General features: G+C 42.1%; 1 protein-coding gene across 1 annotated transcript; it reads left to right on the top strand.

Moving 5' to 3' along the window:
- The first annotated feature begins 3,485 nt into the window (after positions 1 to 3,485).
- LOC148514923 (ubiquitin carboxyl-terminal hydrolase CYLD-like) lies at positions 3,486 to 22,451 on the top strand. Its single transcript, XM_088480797.1, has 12 exons — positions 3,486 to 3,511; positions 5,532 to 5,962; positions 9,254 to 9,380; positions 11,851 to 11,989; positions 12,503 to 12,610; positions 14,278 to 14,357; positions 14,472 to 14,538; positions 16,046 to 16,178; positions 16,651 to 16,759; positions 17,789 to 17,907; positions 18,256 to 18,448; positions 21,648 to 22,451. The coding sequence occupies exons 2-12, from the start codon at positions 5,540 to 5,542 to the stop codon at positions 21,833 to 21,835; spliced, it is 1,686 nt and encodes a 561-aa protein (XP_088336923.1). The 5' UTR covers positions 3,486 to 3,511; positions 5,532 to 5,539; the 3' UTR covers positions 21,836 to 22,451.
- The last annotated feature ends 215 nt before the right edge of the window (positions 22,452 to 22,666 follow it).

The raw sequence follows: 22,666 nt of genomic DNA, 5'->3' as shown, positions 1-22,666 counted from the left end.
GGTTGTACACAAGCAGCCTCACATATGTAACTCTTTCTAATATCATAACAAACATTGCTTGTGATTGTGCACGTGTAGTGTGCGGAGGCCAGGGCTGGAACAGGCATGGAGTTGTGGGCAATGGGACGTGCAGTCATCACCAAAGTATAGTAAGAGTGTAGTGTTAGCAATGGGTAAACCGCCACTAAAATGGGCTCTGAAAAGTTTTAAACCTGGCCTCCTGTATGGGTCTGAGTGGCATGTTCCCTTTTCCAGGTGTAAGTGTAAAGTTGTGAAAGAGTATCAATTGTGCTAGTGCAGGTATGCATCTGTTATTAGAGACAATTATCCGAACAGTCTAATGATGAGAATAAATCATTTTCATTTTAGTATCAGCATATAAACAATAAAACTTTGCGTAGAAAAAAAAGAAAAGACAAATGAAATAACCCAGCGTTTTTCAACCACTGTGTGCCACGAGCGATTGTCAAGTGTGCTGCGGGGGTCAGCTAAGCACACTTGTACTGTAGTGGGTTTTATTCCTGTGGAGGCCAATGTAGTGTGTTGTATTCCTGCGGAGGCCAATGTAGTGTGTTTTATTCCTGAGGAGGCCAATATAGTGTGTTTTATTCCCATGGAGGCCAATGTAGTGGGTTTTATTCCTGAGGAGGCCAATGTAGTGGGTTTTATTCCTGAGGAAGCCAATGTAATGGGTTTTATTCCTGAGGAGGCCAATGTAGTGGGTTTTATTCCTGAGGATGCCAATGTAATGGGTTTTATTCCTGTGGAGGCCAATGTAGTGTGTTTTATTCCTGAGGAAGCCAATGTAGTGGGTTTTATTCCTGAGGAGGCCAATTTAGTGTGTTTTATTCCTGAGGAGGTCAATGTAGTGGGTTTTATTCCTGAGGAGGCCAATATAGTGAGTTTTATTCCCGTGGAGGCCAATGTAGTGTGTTTTATTCCTGAGGAAGCCAATGTAATGGGTTTTATTCCTGAGGAGGCCAATGTAGTGGGTTTTATTCCTGAGGAGGCCAATGTAGTGTTTTTTTTTCCTATGGAGGCCAATGTAGTGTGTTTTATTCCTGAGGAAGCCAATGTAGTTGGTTTTATTCCTGTGGAGGCCAATTTAGTGGGTTTTATTCCTGAGGAGGCCAATGTAGTGAGTTTTATTCCCGTGGAGGCCAATGTAGTGTGTTTTATTCCTGAGGAAGCCAATGTAATGGGTTTTATTCCTGAGGAGGCCAATGTAGTGGGTTTTATTCCTGAGGAGGCCAATATAGTGAGTTTTATTCCCGTGGAGGGCAATGTAGTGTGTTTTACTCCTGAGGAAACCAATGTAATGGGTTTTATTCCTGAGGAGGCCAATGTAGTGGGTTTTATTCCTGAGGAGGCCAATGTAGTGTTTTTTTTTCCTGTGGAGGTCAATGTAGTGTGTTTTATTCCTGAGGAAGCCAATGTAGTTGGTTTTATTCCTGAGGAGACCAGTTTAGTGGGTTTTATTCCTGAGGAGGCCAATGTAGTGAGTTTTATTCCCATGGAGGCCAATGTAGTGTGTTTTATTCCTGAGGAAGCCAATGTAATGGGTTTTATTCCTGAGGAGGCCAATGTAGTGGGTTTTATTCCTGAGGAGGCCAATGTAGTGGGTTTTATTCCTGTGGAGGCCAATGTAGTGTGTTTTATTCCTGAGGAAGCCAATGTAGTTGGTTTTATTCCTGAGGAGGCCAGTTTAGTGGGTTTTATTCCTGTTTAGGCCAATGTAGTGTGTTTTATTCCTGAGGAGGCCAATGTAGTGAGTTTTATTCCTGTGGAGGCCAATGTAGTGTGTTTCATTCTGGTGAAGGCCAATGTGTATGTATTTTTTTTATGTGGGAGCCAATGTGCATGTATTATCATAGGCCGCACAGGTCGCAATGCCGGACGGTGTGCCTTGGCAATTTTAAAATCTTGGGTAGTGTGCCTCAAGTTGAAAAAGGTTGAAAATCACTGAAATAACCTTTTAAAAATAAAAATAAAAACACGACATAAAATCTATTTATACTGAGTAACCAGAGACGCCTAGTATTGTGAGACAAAACATGATGATGAACAAACCCAAAAGAGGGGCCCACAGAGAGAAAAAAAAAAAAAAAAAAAAAAAAAGCAACAACAGTCAACAAGTCCCAGGTAGTGAAGTCTTTTTGTTTGGTGTTTTGAATAAAATGGATATTATCTAGCTAAAATCAAAAGAATGAAACAATTTAAATCCTGTTTTATAGGACTGACTCAAAAAGCCGCTTTCATAGAAAGTCAGTAAGTGTAAAGTTGATAATGATGGTCGCACACAGTGAAAATGCACCCATTGATGCAAGACCACTAAAACGGCTGCAAACACTGTTTTAAAAGTGAGTTTATACTGCAAAATGCACATATTTTACACAGTTAAAATGTGTTGTTATTAAATAAAATAAAAATTCCTACTTGCATCTTTTAAGGCCCCCATACACGGTGAGATTCAAAGTTGGTAAGATCAGTTGTACGATTTCCCTTGAAATTCTTCATAAGATGTGGTCAAATGGTGTACGATTGATCATTAAGATCATAAGATAAGATGCATAGAAGTGTATCACATCGTACACGATCAGTTGAGATCTCTCTGCAAAACTATCTGTTCTGCGATCCAACTAGATGACGGCGGGGACACCCGCATCGGGGTTGCAAAAGACTCAAAATACAACTATTTGCAAACGATTGGTCTGTCCAACCTGTAGAAACTGCCAAAATCGTGTTAAAAATCGTCCCGTGTATGGCCAGCTTTACTCTTCGCATTGACAATCTCCAATCCACTTGGTACTTATTATTTGCTCTATGCGGCCATTAGCTGTAATGTGTTTCCATTGTGTACTGCCATTTTTACCAATTTCAGAACTCACAGTGACATCATGCACCCAGTCGCAATCCAGTCGCATCAGACCCAGGTACGGCAAGAGGAGAGAGCCGCAGCCAAGAGGAGAGAGCCGCAGCCAAGAGGAGAGAGTCGCAGCTCAAGACTTGTGTTTACAACTGACTCTGAATATGTCACAAAGATGCTCATTTTTTTGTTGACGCATTTTGCAAGTCCATATGCGCCTGACTTCAAATAACGCCCTGTATGTACAGCACACTTCCAACTACAGAAAGCTTAATGGAATGTAGCAAAGACTATATGTAAATACACAGAAACTGATACACAACTACTGTGGGCCTTGTTTTTTTTTGCTGTTTAACATTTATCTCCAAAGGTTTTGCCCCTGACAATTACTGGTTGAATTCGTAACCAACTGCACCATATCTTATGTCTGTCTATTTCTATAAAAGCAATTATGATTTTTTTTTATCCTCTCTCATTAGGTGGCTAGGTTATGCCAGTGGATAGTACAGCCTCCTGGTAGTGGCCAAGCTGCTGAGTGTTGAAGGGTGGATCTCACAGGTTACAGCCTGTTATTCCTGCAGCATAAATACAGCTTTTCTGCAGCAGTGGTGAAAGACAGTGACGACAGAGGACCAGTCTTGCCAGGTAAGTTACACAGAACACACAGTAAGGGGGTGACTGGCACTTGTTGATGTAGTGTAGCCTTATGCTGTAAAATAGAATAATTCAGTATAACACAATATGCACGAATAGAAGTTGAGGGGGAGTGGAAGCTTGTGAATGTGTATTACTGCCCAAGAAACAAATATGAGTGTGATTATATTAATAATATTAAACTCATTTGTTTGGTGCTGCCATAAAATTACCAGTTGTTAATGCTAAATTTGTTTTCAACTAAAAGTATGTTATGTTTGTTATCATAATTACTGATAATTATTAATAATTGAAAAGTTTATATAGCGCATATAATTTTTCTTTCCATCCACAACATTTTTCATGCACATTTTCTCTATCCAACAGAGCTAACAATCTACTTTGATATAAAGAACACAGGGAGAGTTTTTTTATGAACATTTCTAAATGGTGCAAATCAGTAAAAAAAACCCACAGAAACCAATCAATTTAGCCGCATTAGACAATACAATCCCTGCTTATCTTTAGTGCAGTGGGACTCCTATTTAGACCCATGCGGAAACAAAATGGCTTAAATAAAGTCAAAGTAGATGGATTTACCCATAGCTAAGTCTAAAATCTATGTTGTTGCTCTAGAAAAAAAAGCACTTAGACATGTATAATTCAAATCATTGTCTAATTTTAGATATAATCATATTCTGTGTGTGAAATAATCCTCATATGCTGTTGCTGTCTATTGCACAATTACAGTTCAGTTTGTTTTAAAGTAATTGTTGATTGTCAGAACTCACCCACATATGTTACTACAAACATACTCTCCCAACTCTACAGTGGACTTAAAATATGTATATATTAACATAACATAAGCCATAGCCTAGAATAGAGGGCTGCAAATACAGAAATACACAACACCAACATTCAAATAAATATACAATTTATTTACATTGAATTTAGGAACAACAAACACATTTTGAAACTAATTAGATTGGTCCAAAACAGTCTATTCTAACAAATGAATAGATGAGTGAGAGGTATGCGCATTGTATATTATGTACATTGGCCTCACACTGGTAAAAACGCATGAGCACGTGATAGATTAAGGAAAATCTATGGAAGAGGTAGGTATTCCTGTCCTTTTCAGGAATCCTCTACCATATCTTTCCTCACAGCTTAAGTAATGTCCACAGTAAAAAGTAGTACAGCAGAGGGTGCAGCAGTGGTCACTGTATGTTATGTTGGTCACATTAATGTCCTTGGTGTTGTTTAGATGGGACTGAGTTGCGTTGGTGATATCTCTCATAAATAGCAATTTTATGATAAATAGAATTTTTCATGAATTTCATTGACTGTACAGGTTGAGTCTCCCATATCCAAAATGCTTGGGACCAGGGGTATTTTGGATAACGGAATATTCCGTATTTTGGAATAATTGCATATCATAATGAAATATCTTGGGAATGGGACCCCAATATACACATAGAATGCATTTATGTGTTATATACACCTTATACACCAAGCCTGCAGGTCATTTTACACAATGTTTTCAATAATTTTGTGGCTCAAGCAAAGTTTGTGTACATATATGAGATAAATTTATGTTTCATTTACACCCTATACACACAGCCTGAAGGTAATTGTATACCATATTTGTAATAATTTGTGCCTTAGACAAAGTTTGTGTACATTTAACCATCAAAAATCAAAGGTTTTATTATCTCAGTCATGCCAAAATTATTCCGTATTTCGGAATATTTGGATATGGGAGACTCAACCTGTATATACAAATGCCTACTTCAGGCATACCACAAGCAGAACCTTTTGACGTCTGTATTTGTTGCCTTGGTTCAAAAATCATGCACAAAATATCTATATCTCCGAGGTGCCATAGAGATCAATATGTATATTTTCAGTGTTTTACATTTGGTTTCCTTAGATTCTACTTAGACATTAATTTGTCTTTACGTGTTTACCGGTTGTTGTGCCTTGTTTGTTTGTAAAGTTATAACGTTTATCATATTAACTATACTTTCAGGTGGCAAAATGACCAGCATGAATTCCACGTCTAATTCTCGGAAGCCATTTATTGTTCTAAGAGAGTTTATGACTGGCAGGCACAAAGTTGCCTCTGGATATATGGGTGTTTTTCTAGACAGCGAGCAGACCCGTGGTCGTATTCTGGATCTCCCATCCCGTCCAGAAGTATCAGTGAGGAGGAATGCAGTACGGGTGCTGGGGAAAAGAGACTCATCCTTCTTGTATGGGATTGGATCACCTCAAAGGCGCCTTAATCTGGTGGCCAATGAAAAGCTGTTTCTTGCAGTGTGTGGGTTGCAGATTAGTGATGTTGTCAGAATGCATTACCAAGGCTATGCAGCAGTGGGTGTGGTCAATGCTATATGGGAACTGTCGGAAAAATCAGGACTCTGCGAGCTTACAAAGTTACTGATTGAGGTGGAACTTTTGGTGAGTGAACTTATATTTATGTTAAATGCAGGGCAGGTACAAGGTTTCAGGGGGCCCTAGGCAACGGTTCACAATTCCGCCCCTGTTTTCTCCCAAATCCTCCGCCCAGTTCACAGACACATACACAGCGCCCTAATAATATTCACATGACCCAAATTAAAGGGATGATTCCCCCTGCAGTAATGCTCCCTGCAGTGCCCCCCAGTTATAATGCCCTTGTAGTGCCCCCAATAGTAATGATCCCTGCAGTGCCCCAGTAGTAATGTCCCTTGAAGTGCCCCCAATAGTAATGCTCCCTGCAGTGCCCCAGTAGTAATGCCCCTTGAAGTGCCCCGAGTAGTAAGGGCCCCTGTAGTGCCCCCAGTTGTAGTGCTTCCAATAGTGCCCCCATATGATGCCTCTGTAGTGCCCCCTGTAGTAAGCCCCACCCCTCGCACACACATAAAAAAAAAAATAATACTTACCTTAAACCCAGCTCCAGTGCCTGCTGCTGTCCGTCCCCGGTGCCTCGGAACTATGGGAGTGATGTCATGACGTCACTCCCATAGTACACTGCGGGACCTAGAAGCCAGAGCTCAGGAGTGAGCTCCGTCCTCCGGCTGCCATCGGGGGGGGAGAGAAGGAGCCAGGCACCCGCTGGTAACACAATCTCAGTGGGCGCCCGGCAAATGGAGGGTGCAGGGGGTGCAATCGACGGGCCCCATAGCTACCGCACCCCCTGCACCCTCCTAAGTTAGGTGCACTCAGAAGTGCCCTCTAGTGGCTGGCGCCCTTAGGTAGCTGCCTAAGCTTGCCTAGTGGTAGCGCCGGCCCTGGTTAAATGAGTGAAATGAAATGTATCAAAACTTGGAAGTGGACAGTGCAAAATGACTCACATTGAAAGTTTAGGACAAGCAGGAACCTCAGGCCCCAGTGTGGCCTTCTTCTTGGGAACTTTGAACTTGAAATCAAGGGTGCAAACCTCCGAAAGCAACCAATCACCTCCAGAAAAAAAAAATACATACAAAAGAATGAAGAGTGTTGGTATACAGGATTGGATATAGGGAGAAAATTCAAACCACAATTGATATCAATAGTACAAAATATTTATTCCTTCTAAAAACATATAATAAAATATTCTTATGACTTAATGAACACACGTCACATTAGACAGACCTAACAGTAAAAAGTATTGTAGCTCACATTTGTTTTATCTATATGTAGGATATAATTGTTAATAGACCTGGAGAATCACTGATAAGCAAACTCTTAAATAATTAAGAATTTGGGCAGGATACATGACGCATCGCACACGGGATGTGATGCATCCCGCCGGTCTTCGCATGCATGCTGCCGTTGGTAATGCATAACGATCACCGCAAAGGACTGCTCTCTCAGTAAGAGCGGCCCTTTGCGTTGGAAGGATTTTCGGGTCTATGACCCAGAAGCCCCTCTGGCATCCTTCTGCACGCACCACTGGGCTTGCTGGGAGGGATCCGATCAGATCCCTCTGACAGTAGTCTCCCGATAGAAGCCCCTAGACTTCAATGGGTAATGTCATCAGGAAGATGGCGTTACCCACCTCAACCAAGTACATCACAGTCCGAGGCTTGGTGCATATGAGAAATGCGGTCAAACCCGCATTTTGGGGGTTTGACCGCATTGATCAGGTTGCTGCATCCCGCCCTTTGTATTGATTCAACAAATTCCTTAGGTTTAGTGATCCCTAAAAGGAATAGTCCCCTTATTTTGTATCCCTCATAGGAGTCTGTGTAGATAAAAAAGACTTCAGGCCAAATGTAATAGGGTGAGAGTTTAGAAAATGTGAGTTTTTAGCAGTAATCTCTCACATTGGTCGAGTTTTATCTTCAAAATGGGAAAACATCTGGATGAGAGTTTACATCATGAGAGTTTTTTGAGTCTAAAAACATGTGAGTTTGCATGTTCTCAGACTCTATTACATTGGGCCAGTTTAAAAAGTGTGAGAGTTTACTGGTAAAATCTCACATTTTCTAAACTCTCACCCTATTACATTGGGCCCTTAGACTCTGGCTCTTTGTTAGAGGAGTCCATTACTACAACAAGAATATAGACTATTTATAACGTTCCGTAGAAATAAATCAACCAACAAGATTAGGGGCAATAAGTATGACTGTAGGCCCCTCCTATATTGCAGTCAGTGAGGTATAGCCACTATTACAGATGTAACTATAACCACACTGACCAACAGGAAAATATTGGTCTGCTCAGTCACTTATAACTCTATAATCTCGGTTGCCCCATCCATCCCACCATAATCCTGTGACTTCCACCATGTTGGATAACAGGGTTTTTCTCCTAAAAGCACCTTCTCTCCACCCTATTATTTAATTTAAATGATCTCATCCTGCAAAACAAAATCTTGTTTTTGCATCTTTGTGCAAATGGGGCTCATTCATTAGCCTGCCATATATTAAGGAATGCCACTGGTCTGCCCTTCCTGTAATCCAACCAGTCGTCTGCCCAACTCCTCTAATCCGGTCATTGGTCTGCCCAACTCCTCTAATCCGACCATTGATCTGCCCAACTCCTCTAATCCGGTCATTGGTCTGCCCAACTCCTCTAATCCGGTTATTGGTCTGCCCAACTCCTCTAATCCGGCCATTGGTCTGCCCATCTTCTCTAATCCGGTCATTGGTCTGTCCAACTCCTCTAATCCGGCCACTGGTCTGCCTAACTCCTCTAATCCGGTCACTGGTCTGCCCAACTCCTCTAATCTGGCCATTAGTCTGCCCATCTTCTGTAATCCGGCCACTGGTTTGCCCAACTCCTCTAATCCGGCCACTGGTCTGCCCAACTCCTCCAATCCAGTCACTGATCTGCCCAACTCCTCTATTCCGGCCGGTGGTCTGCCCAACTCCTCTTATCCGGCCACTGGTCTGCCCAACTCCTCTAATCTAGGCAAACAGATTTTTGCAACCCCAAAGATTCTGTCATGTTTGTCCACAAATCCATGTTCTCACCTGTGAAACAAATACATACGTGCACAAATAGGAGTCTGATGTCCAAAAACAGCATTTTCATTCTCGTGAATGAGCTCTATTAACTGGTATTTCTTTCTAGACAACCAGATCAATAATAGAACAGAACTGGTGATTGCAATATTTAAATTTTTAATAGTATTCCTTTACTAGTACAGTATAACTATGAAATCATGCTTTTTCAATTTGTTTAACTTTGTGTCTGCTATATGATATATTAAGCAAAACACTGATACGCTCAATAAGTATTTTTGCATGACAGTCAGTTACAAGATGTGTTCATATTTTGCAGGATGGCGAATACTGCAATAATGTCACGCCATTGTTAAAGGTAGATGTTGGTGAAGTGCTAGCTGTGAGCTCTAGTGTACAGCACCATCCTCACTACAGGGAATTGGGACCCAGGTTGGATGAAGAAGGTGAGGGCCCAAATTCAGTAAATAACAGTGGTCAAAGGGATGTGTAGACAAGTATATTTAATGATCTAGGCATTTTCGTGTGTTGTAAAGGTATATTGTATATATATATATATATATATATATATATATATATAGTGGTAAACAAATATTTTGGAAACAGTTGCAAGATCTTTGAGGTAACGTGAATGTGTCCCAGCTGACCTGTGCAGCAATCACTGTTATGCAATAGTGCGCAGAATGCACGTCAATGTAAGCAGTCACGGAATCCCATCCAATTGTGTCATGTCATGCCAATGTCATACAATGGAACCTGTATTTCTATCTAGAAGAGACCACACGTGTTTGAGGGATAATTACCACTAATTACATATTTACATCATTTACCTGTTATTACTATAACTGATTTGAACAATAACTCATTTTACATATGTATTATATTGAAAATAGTTACTAGCCTACCTAGTTTGTAGTCTACCTTTCTTTAACTTTTATTAAGTAATTTCTTGTTGTGACAGGTGTATGTAACAGCACTTCAGAATGATAACCATGTTCTTAAACAATGTCTATTTGTTAGTTTGCGTGTGGTGGCAGCTTTTGGAATGTTTTCTTTTATGATTTTTTACACTTAGGAAGATATTTTACATTTCTCGGTTGCTGGATAGTTCATACTAAATCTTTTTGAGTTATTTTACCGCAGTAAACTGGTAAATCCAGCCTTTATAGCTATGTGCATTTCTCAAAGTTATTTAACATATGAAGAGTGGGTTCAGAGGGTCTGTATTACTTGTGTTGTGTCTAAGACCTACGACTTACAATATTACATTTTCCATATTGATATTCTTGATTTATTTATATCCACAGTTATTGAGAATATATTCTCATAGCTGTTGTATTTATCACCAAAAGGAATGTAAGGTCATATTTATAAATAATTGTCACATAGATATTTTTCTTTCCACTATAAAAATATGGGACCATAATACAGTACTTTTCTGCAGTTACTGTGCTCGTTATTGCACTCTTCTTTCAACACTCTCTCATCTGTCCCCCTCCATCTTCCTGCCTCTTATCTCTGTTCCCCTCACCCCCTGCCTCCTTCTCCCTCATCTCTGTCTCCCTTATCTCCCCCAGTCTCTCAGCTCTGTCCCCATCTTTCCCCTCTCTTCATTTCTGTTCCCCTCATGCCCCCATCTCACTCTCTCTCATCTCTGTCCCTAATAGCAGTCTCTCTCATCTCTGCCCTTTCCCCCCATTTCCCCCTTCATTTATGTCAGTCTCTCTCTACTATCACCAATAATCCCACAGGGCATGGTGGGGATTGGGGTATCAGACAATGAGGGCTGAGGGGACACTGTTAGGACAGGACTATTTCCTCCTATCCCCATTTTGTGGGTGTGAGTGGAGGTGCTGACAGGAAGGAACACATCCTGCCCTAACATCACCATACAGAACAGGGGATGTATGTGTCAAGAAGTCTGTCAGGTAGTGAAAGCTGTGAGACACACTGTTGGAGATTTTATATATATATATATATATATATATATATATATATATACACAGTAATAAGTATGTATATTGAACAGAATTACCCTTGTGTGGTGTGATTCTTCTGATTAAAAGTCCTGTGAGTGCTGCTGCTTCATTACATTTAGACATTACATGTCTAGTATCTACCACTGCTGAGGGCACCTAGGCAAGTATTATTGGATTCTGTGGCGTGCTGGCTTTGTTTATGACTATATATATATAATATATATATATATATATATATATATATATATATACTGTATATACACATAGGGCCTGATTTAGGGGCGTGCGCTATTTGCGTGTGCTTGCTCTGAATCAGGGCATTCCTATTTTTTTTTTCCGGCCTCCAGGCCGCTCGCACAGCTGTGGCTGACCACCCACAGCTAGTGCGAGCAGTCTGGTGATGGTCGCGATTATCGCGATCGTCGGCATTGTGAGGAGACCCTGTGGTAGGGTCTCAGCACTCGAAATGCCGAGTGGACTTCCTGCTCTAATATAGCAGGAAGTCCACTACTGACATGTCAGTAGGGCTGCCCACAAACGGCAGGCGTTCCTTCAGGAACACCTCCGTTTGTGCAGCCACCCCCCCACCCACATACAAAATGGGGCGAGCTGTCGATCAACATCGACAGCCGCCCCATCTTGTAGTGAGCCCCAGAGCGATGGAGCTGCTGTAGCTCGCTGGGGCTCGTGCATGCGTATGCCAGAGGCGGCGCATGCGCAAGGGCCAAACATCGATCCACTTGCGAGCGCAGTGTGCTCGCGTGCGGGTCTGAATCAGGCCCATAGTCTTGTTCTTTGTTTAATCTGGAAAAAGTAAAATAATGCCTCATGTTTTCATAAATGTAATGTTATCTTATTAGGTAAGATTAAAATGAATCCCATTATTTATTGTGGATAAGTACGCCCATGAGAATTTGATCTTTGTGTGACTTCATAGATATTCACAGTGTCCTCGAGGACATCTTAAAAGATCACCCTCCTGTGCGTGAATGTGACGTTCTAGAGCAGATGGTTGGAATGAGAAAAGGCATCCAGGGGCACTACAACTCCTGCTATCTAGATACCACCATTTTCAGGTGAAGTAAACAAATTCCCCATTGACATACACAGCTTATGCGAGTGTCCATGATGATGGTCGCGATGGTCAAAGACCATCGCGACCATCGGGCTTGCGACGAGACCCTGCGGTAGGGACTCGCTGCCGCAAGCCCAGGAGTGATTTTGGCTCTATCAGAACCAAAGTCACTCCCACTGACATCATTACCGATGTCAGTGGGGCCGGACTCAAACGGTAGGCGTTCCCATGGGAACGCCTCCGTCTGGCTGCCACGCCCACCAAAGGGGGCTTGCTGTCAGTCACCATCGACAGCACGCCCCCTTTGGTGCGAGACCCCGAGCGACGTATTTCTCATCGCTCGCCGGGTCTCGCGCATGCGCACGACGGAGCTCCCTCCGTCGTGCGCATGCGCATTCTCCAAACATCGACCCGCTTGCGAGCGAACTTCCCTCGCGAGCGGGTCTGAATGACCCCCAGAGTCTGCACGCGCCTGATCATTTGTTTTCAAACATATTTCTTATCCTTCCAATAGCCTGTTTGCCTTCTCCTCTGTTCTGGATCACATCTTGCGCTCTCCAGACATCTGTGATGCCAAAGTACAACGTATCCTGAGGCAAGACATTGTGAACCCACTTAGAAGGTGAGCTTGTGGTTGGTACACTGGTCTAAAGCCCTGATTCAGAGATGCACACAATGCCGATGTTTATGCAGTTGAGCGATTATCGGTAATTTGCGCCTGCGTATGAGTCGCACTGTGCATGTGTCAAGTTTCACTATTGTTACCGATTGCAGCAAGGATTTATTCACAAAATGAGTGACAGGCAGGGACTGTTCATGGGCAGCAATGGGGGGGGTGACTCAAATGCAGGCGTGTCGCAACCATTTTCGGCCTGTGACTGCGATCCAGTAAAAATGGGTCCGGTGACTTAGTTCTCGCGGCCGTTACTTGCAACCTTAGAGTTATTCAGAAGACTGATCTGAGACCGATGCTGCGTCTTTGTAGGCAGTCACTTGGATTTGCGAAGCTGCCGCTGGACATCTCAATACAAGTCCCGGTGGCTGCGACATCTGCATACTTTCGCACAGCCACTGCATACAAATTTACAGCTTCGGTGCCATTAGTGTATATCTCTGAATCAGGCCCTAAGTCATTGTTATAGCTTGTAGGTACCTTGAGTACAGTTTGAGATTTACTGAGACAATGAAGGTTATTTATAGCATTGCTTAAAGCTGCAAATCTGATCTACAATAAAGTATATTATTTTTCCAATTTAATGCACTGAAAATATATTTTTTAATTTTGTTAATTAATGCTATTAAATAAACAAACTAACTGTTTAGATACTACTAGTACACAAACAGGGGCGTTTCTAGAGAGGAGGGGGCCCTTGTGCAGTCTCCGACACGGGCCCCTTCCTCTCTGTCCGGAGGCCGGCACTGCACTGAGGCTGCTATGCGTGGTCAGCGCCGGAGTTATAGACTCTGGGCACTAGAGAGCACCCAGAGTCTATAGAGTATGCGCAGGTCACCGGGAAAATGTCCGCTGCAGCCATTTTCCCTGTACTGTGCATGCACAAATGACGGGAAAATGGCTGCGACGGCCATTTTCCAGTCGTTTTTACATCGCCAGACCCCCGCGCCGGCATTGTACTCCGGAGAGGTAAGTAATACTATGGGTGCAGGGTTGTGCGATGCGGGGCCCCCCCAGGCCCATTATAGATATGCCCCTGTACACAAAACAGTTAAACAAATCAGTTGAAGTAACACATAGCAAATTTGTGAAATGTCGTGTGGACACAAAGGTATGAAATACCCCAGTCATGAAGGGGTTACTCTGAGAATAAGATATTTTACCTCATAAACCTAAAGGTGCATACACACGTAAAGATTTTCTGTCCAACCATCCAACTAGTTGATTGGTTGGAATGAAAATCTGGTAATGTATGGGGGTAACTGATGATCAGTAATTTGCTCCTAAATGCCAGAAAACAGATGAAAATGGTCGTTAGACAAGTTTGTTAAATGTTTGATCTAAACAATTGGTTCAAACAACAGTCTTTGTCCATTTTCCGGCATTTGGGAGCAAATTGCTGATTGTCATTTGCTTTAACACCTTACCAGATTTTCATTCCAACCAATCAACTAGTTGGATGGTTGGACAGAAAATCTTTACGTGTGTACCCAGCCTTAGTAAATTACACTTTCTCATATATACAGTCAGCTTTAATCACTACTCAGATGCTGCGTTTGGAAGAGGTGACTCACACAGAGAGCCTTACATGTCACCTGTCTCTTGCCACATTACAGGACTGGATTTGTTCATGCTGGCAATGTCATGAAGCTCCGAAAACTGCTTCGATGTGATACATTTGTTACAGAAGAGAAAGGTTTGTCTCTAGTTACTTTATGCACAGCTCAAGCTATACACCCTAACATACAATGGGTGATGTGTCACATTGGCACACCAAATCTTGCCATTCATCTCAGACACTTTCTTTCAGATCCTGAAGAATTCCTAAGTGCATTACTACATGAAGTGCTAGCAGTGGAGCCACTTTTAAAAATCAGGTAAACTCTTCTGAATTTCAGTTTTCCCTATACAGTAAAGCTGGCCATACACGGTGCGATATGCACCATGCGACGAGATGGGGAATCTGACGTCCGACATATCGGGCCGACCGCCCAATATGCCGGCTGCCCCCTCCCCCACCCACATAGCGTTGCATGGGATCGCACATCGCATCCCCAGATTGACTGAACCTGCAGTAAGATCTGGGGTTGTGATGTACGACCCCACAGCTGCGCGCTCGGTCCGATATCATGCCCATGCACGGTGCGATAGTGCAGCCAAATCATACCAATCCGTCGGATCGGCTGCTTTATCGCACCGTGTATGGGCACCTTTACTGCCTTGGTTTTCTGTGCCTAGCTGGATATATGATTATTCCAGTAGTGGACATCAGAGCCATGCAGAACCCATGGGCTCTAGGCACGCTTGGATCAGTCAGAGGTAGAACTTCCACCATTCTTATTTTTGTAAATTTGCTTCCATGCTTCTACATCTTGTTCTATTGCAGCATGAAAACCAATCAGAGTGGACACTGTGTGGTCCCTGAGTCTCCTCTGAGTGAGAAGCATGGTGTGTACATTGCATTCTATGCCATTCAATCAGAGAACATGCAGTGTTTTCTCTGATTGGTCCACATGGTAAAGTAGATTAACCTGGTAGTTTTTCACTGTGGAGTCAAAGATGTGCTGAGAAGATGGATATGCCTCATGCCAGCTAACTGGCAGCATTCAACAGGGGATACATTACCATGGGAGGGAGAGTCTGGTATAGGGGCTGCCAGAGAAGGCTTGTGGGAAAGGGCATGACATAGAAATAGCCAGGTTATAAAAAAAAAAAAGAGAGCTTTGGGTGGGTTGTAAGAAAAAGAAAACTGGAGAGAAGAGAGAGATAGAGGGAGAAAGGTGAGAGCTTTGGGTTGAAAGGAGAGAGCTTGGGGAGAAGAGAGAGTTAGGGAGACAAAAGAGGGGGTAGGGAAGAGGAGAGAGATAGCTGGAGTGAAAAAGGAGAGAGCTAGGGGAAGACATTAAAGAGCTTGCGAGAGAAGAAAGCTAGGAAGAGAAAGGAGGGAGCTTGGGGGAGAAAAGAGAAAACTTTAGGAGTTAAGAGAAAGAGAGAGCTTGGGAAGAAAAGAAAACTTAAGGCATAAGAGAGAGAGAGAGCTTGGGAAAGAGAAAGCTTGTGGCAGAAGACAGAAGCTTAAAGCAGAGGAGAGAGAGAACTTGGGTGAGAAGAGATGTTGGGGGAAAAGAGAGAGAGTTTAGGGCGCATGAGAGAGCGCTCTTGGGTAGAGAAGAGAGAGAAAGGAGCTACATGGAGAAAGGAAAGAGATTGGGTGGATAAAAGAGAGATTGGGGATGAGAGAGAGAGAGAGAGAGAGTGAGAGAGAGTGAGAGAGAGAGAGTGAGAGATAACAGTGGACAGCAAGGAAAAATTACAACTTTATGGATTGTAAAAGATATGACAAATTACTGTAATGAAAGTTGCTATTATTTCCACATTCTGCAGGTGTAATAACAAGATTCAGGAGAGTAACAGCTATCAAATCATTGTGGAGAGAGATGGAGCAGCAAAAGTTCCCAGTGTCCAGACATTGATGGAACGATCGTTCCGATCATATGAAGACCTCAAGTTTGACCAGGTGATGTCACCTTCCAAAGTTTTAACCCCAACCCTTCCCCAGATGTCACTGTACTGAGCTTTAAGTTCCTAGCAAGATTTCTCCAATAAACACCAGGAAGCATTCCTATGGTTTGATTGCATTTGCACATTGGCTAACATTCCTGAAGTGTACCCCTTACTCCAAAAGGTTTAATTCTCCAGGCATCACTGACCAGAGAATTAAATAATAAACAGGATCTACCTAGTCAGTGGTTACCAATTAAATCGTTAGTCATGACTTTACTTGCTGGTTCAGTTGTCTTCCACAGAGCAGTGACGTACAATGTGGATAATTTAAACTGTTATCTTGGTACTTTATAAATGGTTCTATACCTTACTCTTTCCAGTCCCTATGTGTCATTCAGTCACATTAGCGATAGGCCGTTATGTACCTTCTGTTTAACCTTATGCATTGTAGCTTATACCTGTCTGTGCACCCTGTTTCTTTCTAGGTTCCTTGTTGCCTGATCCTTCAGATGCCGAGATTTGGGAAGAAGTTTAAGATGTTTCCTTTTATCTTTCCTTCCCTAGAACTGGACATCGCTAATATGCTATACACAAGTAATTATTATTATATGGCAAATGACAGGAAAGTAAGCAAGCTGTCAATCTCAAGCTATTACATATTTTGGCTGGTAGAGCATGCTGGGATAGATAAACAAATGGGATAAATAGGAGAGAAATTGGAGCATAATAAAGTACATAAAATAGGGTCCTGTGGGATGCATAGGGCAGTGGTTTCCAAACCTCCTCAGTTCAAGGCACCTTTAGGGTGTCCATAATATTTTCAAGGCACCCCCAAGTAAAAAAAATAATTACAGAGCAGTCCCATTTTTTTAAGTAGTTGGATCAAAATAACTTAATAAGTATTTTAAAAAAGAAAGAGAAAAACTGTGCTATTCTTATCCATTCTCTCCATGATTCTCCCATTGCCCCCCCATGTCTCTCCCTTTGCTCCCTCCATGTCTCTCCATATCTCTGTCTTACTTACCTTTAGTTGTGATCGTCAGCGCCATTCAGCATCATCGCTCCTCAGAATCAATCAGACACTTCGGGCCAAATGTAACAGGGTGAGAGTAAACTCTCACACTTTTTATACTCGGCCAATGTAATAGAGTCCGAGCACATGCAAACTCGCATGTTTTTCAGACTCAAAGACTCACGATTTAAACTCTCATCCAGATGTTTTCCCATTTTGAATATACAACCTGACCAATGTAATAGTGTGAGTTTACTGCTAGACTCTCACATTTTCTAAACTCTCACCCTGTTACATTTGGCCCTTCCTGTCTGATCTCCCACAATGCACTGCGTTGTAGGGCCCCATTCAGCAACAGGCAACTTCAGGATTCACTGCCAGTTGCTTTACAGTGACAGCTAGCTCTCCCACTGCTCATCGCAACCCCCCCCCACCAACCCCTCTCCCACCTGTGCAAAAAAAATAAAAATACACTGGCCGGCCTCTTTAGGCCATCGCCGCCACAGCACCCCAGGGAGCCAAGGTGCACAGTTTGGGAACCACTGGCATAGGGCATTAGACTCTGTCCACTTGTCACCATGAAAATGTGATCTCTATATATTTGTCTGCAGGAAGCAGTGTTTGTTGCCTCTGCCTGAGTCCTGCCGAGTATGAATGTGCTCAGTGCCTCGCAGACCCACTTACCACTGACGGGCACATTCGCCAGTTTTGTCAACTTTGCGAGAAACAGGTGAGCAATGGCTAGCACCAATTGATGCTGCAATACAATATCAACCTACTAATGCTTATAGCAGAGAAAAGGAAGATGTGGACATATCCACCCAGTCAACATTAACTAAACCTCAAGAATTAGAAATTATTTAATATCTTGGGCAACTGTAATCATTGATTAAGGATGAACTTTCTCCCACTCATATAGACATCACACACTTAACATTAAGTTAATGTGGAGCAAATATGAAGCATTATTGGGGTGTAGCAATGGTTCAGGGTATTTACCAATGTAATATATACCAGGCATACTTCCTCTGTCTGTAAGATAGGGCCTCATACTTTGTGTCTTTTTTTGTACCCACAGGTTCATTCACACAAACAGATGAATAATCACATGCCTACTAGACTGGAAACACCAAATAGAGCCACAGTCCCAAGACATAGACTTGAGTTACTGGCAGTTCTCTGCATAAAGACCAGTCACTTTGTCTCATTTGTTAAATATGGACCAGGCAAAAACTCCTGGGTGTTCTTTGACAGCATGGCGGGAAAAATAGGTATGTAACATAGACACCTGTGGTGTTTGCTACAGACCACAGTACTCTTAAAGGGGCTTCTACCTTCATACACCTTTAAATGATTTATATGTACATGCCCTCTTCAAATCTCTACATTGCTTTATTATTCTGCATGCATTCTGTGTTTTTTTTCAACAGGGCTTTTATATGATCTAAGTCATGAGGGACAACCTGATACGCGTCAAGGGCCATTTTGAGGCTCCCTAGCTTAAAATATAGCTAAATATTACTCTTTATATTAAAACAATAAATTTAGTAAAAGAATGAGACGCTGCATACCCTTAGAAGTGATCCCCAAAACACCCTTCAGATTTCTATAAATGCCACTCTGCAGGGCCGGCTCTAGGGGTATATATGCCCTACAGTATATGCCCTTTAGAACTCTAGTTACTCAAACCACCTTTCATATCCTCACTTGCCCTAAAACAGTCCCAACACTCACACCTCACATTTCCCATATTCGTCAGACTCCACACAAAACACTCCTCACACCGCTTCACTGGTGTGACTATGACCACCCACTATTTTGTAGCTCTCTCCCATGGAGAAAGGTGGCAGACCGTGTGGTGCAGACTTTATGTCCTTATTGTATACACTCATAGCATTAAAACCACCTTCCTAACATTGTGTAGGTGCCGCAAAAACAGCTTTGACCCATCGAGGCATGGGCTTTAGCAGACTGAAGGTGCCCTGTGGTATCTGGCCCCAAGAAGTTAACAGCAGATACTTTAAGTCCTGTAAGTTGCGAGGTGGAGCCACCATGGCTTAGACTTGTTTTTCCAGCACGTCCTACAGATGCTCAATCGATTTGAGATCTGTAGAATAGGCCAAGTCAACACCTTGAACTCTTTGTCATGTTCCTCAAGCCATTCCTGAACACTTTTTTGCAGGACACATTATCCTGCTGAGGCCAATGCCATCAGGCAAAACTGTTGCCATGAAGTTGTGTACTTGGTCTGCAACAATGTTTAGGTAGATGGTACTTGTCACAGAAACATTCACATGAATGCCGAGACACAAGGTTGTCCAGCATCACACTGCATTCTTCCCATAGTGCATCCTGGTGCTCTCTCTTTCCTATGTAAACGACACACACATCCATCCACATGATGTAAAAGAAAACGCGATTTATCAGACCAGGCTACTTTCTTCCATTGCTCCATGGTCCAATACTGACGCTCACATGCCCATTGTAGGCGCTTTCAGATGTGGACAGGGGTCTGCATATGCACTCTAACTGTCTGCAGCTATGCAGCAAGCTGCGATGCACTGTGCTGACATAATCAGCATTACCTACTCAGCAATTTGTGCTGACAGGTGTTTTTCTGTGGGATCGGACTAGATGGGCTAGGCTTCGCTTCTTATGCACATCTTTTAAAAGCGACCCCATTCTGTTGTCCTCATGCTGATCAAGCCGGCAAAGTAAATATAAATGAAAAATGATGAAACAGAGCACATGACACTAAAGGTCCTCATATACAATGTACTTCAAAAGAGCAAAAATATTTTTTTTTTTACCTAATTAACCACAATTCTCACTTTTTATGGACACAGATACAACCATTCCCCATCAATAAATGATAGTGATATTTTAGGGTTTAATGGGACAGCTGGAAAATCTGGTCAGGTTTTAACCATATATGTCCATAAATATGGTCAAAGTCTGATTGTGCGTACTGTGCCACAAATGTTCTTAGTATTTGGCCATACAGTAAATTCAGCCAGTCTTGTGGAGCAACTAGATCTGCCTGTTTACTAACACCTTAAGCCAGCGGTTCCCAAACTTTTTTGAATCACGGTGCCCTAGAGTTTCAGCCTTTTTTTCCACAGCACCCCTGGGCCAAAAGTTTCTTATTGAGAAATTAAGCAAAAATTAAATGAAGTAAATTGTGTTTATATGTCACCCTTAGGTTCAGTTATGCGGTTGTTGACAGGGCTGCACTTCTTTTTGTCCACATATTTTTGATTGGCAGCAGCCAGCACTGGATTTGCCCATGACACTGACTAAAAATGATTTTATCGGTACAGGACCAACAACCCGAGGCACCCCTGCAAGTGCCCTGAGGCACCCCGGGGTGCTAAGGTACCCAGTTTGGAAACCACTGCCTTAAGCTAAAACTAAGTGTGGCTGGTTCAGAGATGAACAAAAGTCAGACGTAATTGCATACAGTAGCATTCATGGAAATGCATATATTCAAAGTTAAACACATCTTGGTGAGTGTACCGCTCCTGTCCATACGCTAGGTTTAATACCTGTCATCATCACTAGTGTTCACCAGCACTATACTTAGTGCAAATTATACTTTTGGACACTGATGTACTTACACTTCCGGTCAACTCTGCATAGCATGCAATTCCGGTGACACACAGTGCGCAAACAAAATTCGCTCTTCAGGCAGGGCCTATGTTCAACTCTGCAACAGCCACAGTATGTTCAGCGGTTTTACCAAACAACCAGAAAGTAACTTGTGGATGCCTTTAAGTAATAATTATGGGTATTTGAAGTGCAGAGTCAGTAGTTCATTAAATAAACCATATACTTCCCTTACAGATTTCCGATATTGTTCAATGTGTACCTACCATTAGATCTCTTGAACTGCAGTGTTGAAGCAATTAGCCATTTCTAATAAGGATTTTTTTAAGCTTGCCACCTATATTAGTTGGTTTAGTGGGCTATGACAGAGGTTCCCAAACTCCGCCATTACAGTCCATGTTTTAAAGATATCCATGCTTAAGCACAGGTGACTTATTTAGTACTTCCATCAATTTGATTTAACCATCTGGACTCAGGCAGGGATATCCCTAAAACATGGACTGTAATGGCGGAGTTTGGTAATCTCTGGGCTATGACTGGGCCCAAACATCTCATATCAGTCCCATGCTTTAGTTGAGCAAGCTAGTTAAGCAGCTAAAATAGTCTCATAAATGCGCACTACAGTCATCCAAAATCTAGGTGATTACAGTTCCATCTGTATTTCCCTTGAAAAGGATTCAAAAGTGTATAGTATCCGCTGCATCTACCTATGAGGACTTCCTACTGTATTTATTTTATTACAAATGTCTATATGGTAAGCAATTTCCTTTTCTTTGGTATGTTCTTTTTCACCTTCATCTATGTACAAGGTAAAATAACATAAGCTCCCATTGTGAATTTTTAATACTGTATGTTTTAACTTAGGTATCGACATTGGTACAAATGTTCCTGTTGTTCGAACCTGCCCACAACTGGGAGACTATCTGTCAATGTCTGAGGAAGAATTCAGCACTGTGGACTTCACAAAGATGGATGCCCTGTCTAAGAGGTTCTTTTCAGACATTTACATGTGCATCTACCAGTACCCAGATCGCAGCATGCAAAGTGGCTGATGTGCAGACTCTGGGGAGGGGGGAAAGACGCTCCTTGCAAAATTTGTTCCTTGGTGGATTTTAGTGAATATTGAATCAAAGAAGATGAAAAACACAATAGCATTTGTGATGAGAAAGCCTAGAAGTGAAAGATGCATGTGCATAACCAACAATGGAACTACTTTAGCGCATCTGGGAGTCCTTTCGATTTTAATAGTTTAATGTAAAAGGATGACATTTCTTGTTAATGGATTTATTTCAAAAACCTATTTTTTAAAAATAAGATATTTTTCTCTACACTAGCAAACAGTTGTACTTTATTCTCCTTTGGTGTACCTAAATAAATAGCTATAGGACATTTTATGTTGCGGTTACAAGGTTTACACAGTTCAAAATGTTTTAAAAGATCACTAAACTGGAACACGAATTGGCTTATATAACAGAGGCTGAAATCATACATACAAAAGTTTTATTAGCTTTACAGCACCCGAAGATATCTGCAATAAAAAGTGATGGCAGGAGGGATAAAAAACAAACTGTACACAGACTTCCAGACAGTAATCCCATTAAGAAGTGCCCAGTAAGCTTATCTGCTCCCTTTTGCAGACTGATAACAGAGAACAAAAGTTGGTACACAACTTAACTGCTAATACAGTGCCATCATCCCAACTTATCAACTTGTATCCGAGATGTGTGGTCCTATAAATTAACCATTTATATCCATGTACACAGCAATAAGACTAGCTGGAATAAAGTTTCTGGGATTGTATAATGTTGGTATGCCTCTTGTTCTAACATTTTAGTATACATGTGATTTTCTCTATGATAACCTGAGGTAACAGCCCTTCATAT

Source organism: Taudactylus pleione, unplaced genomic scaffold, assembly GCF_031769625.1.
Source record: "Taudactylus pleione unplaced genomic scaffold, aTauple2 ptg000256l, whole genome shotgun sequence".
In the NCBI taxonomy this organism is placed as follows: domain Eukaryota; kingdom Metazoa; phylum Chordata; class Amphibia; order Anura; family Myobatrachidae; genus Taudactylus; species Taudactylus pleione.
The sequence above is the reverse complement of the archived record's forward strand: the minus strand, read 5'-3'. Positions and strand labels throughout refer to the sequence as shown.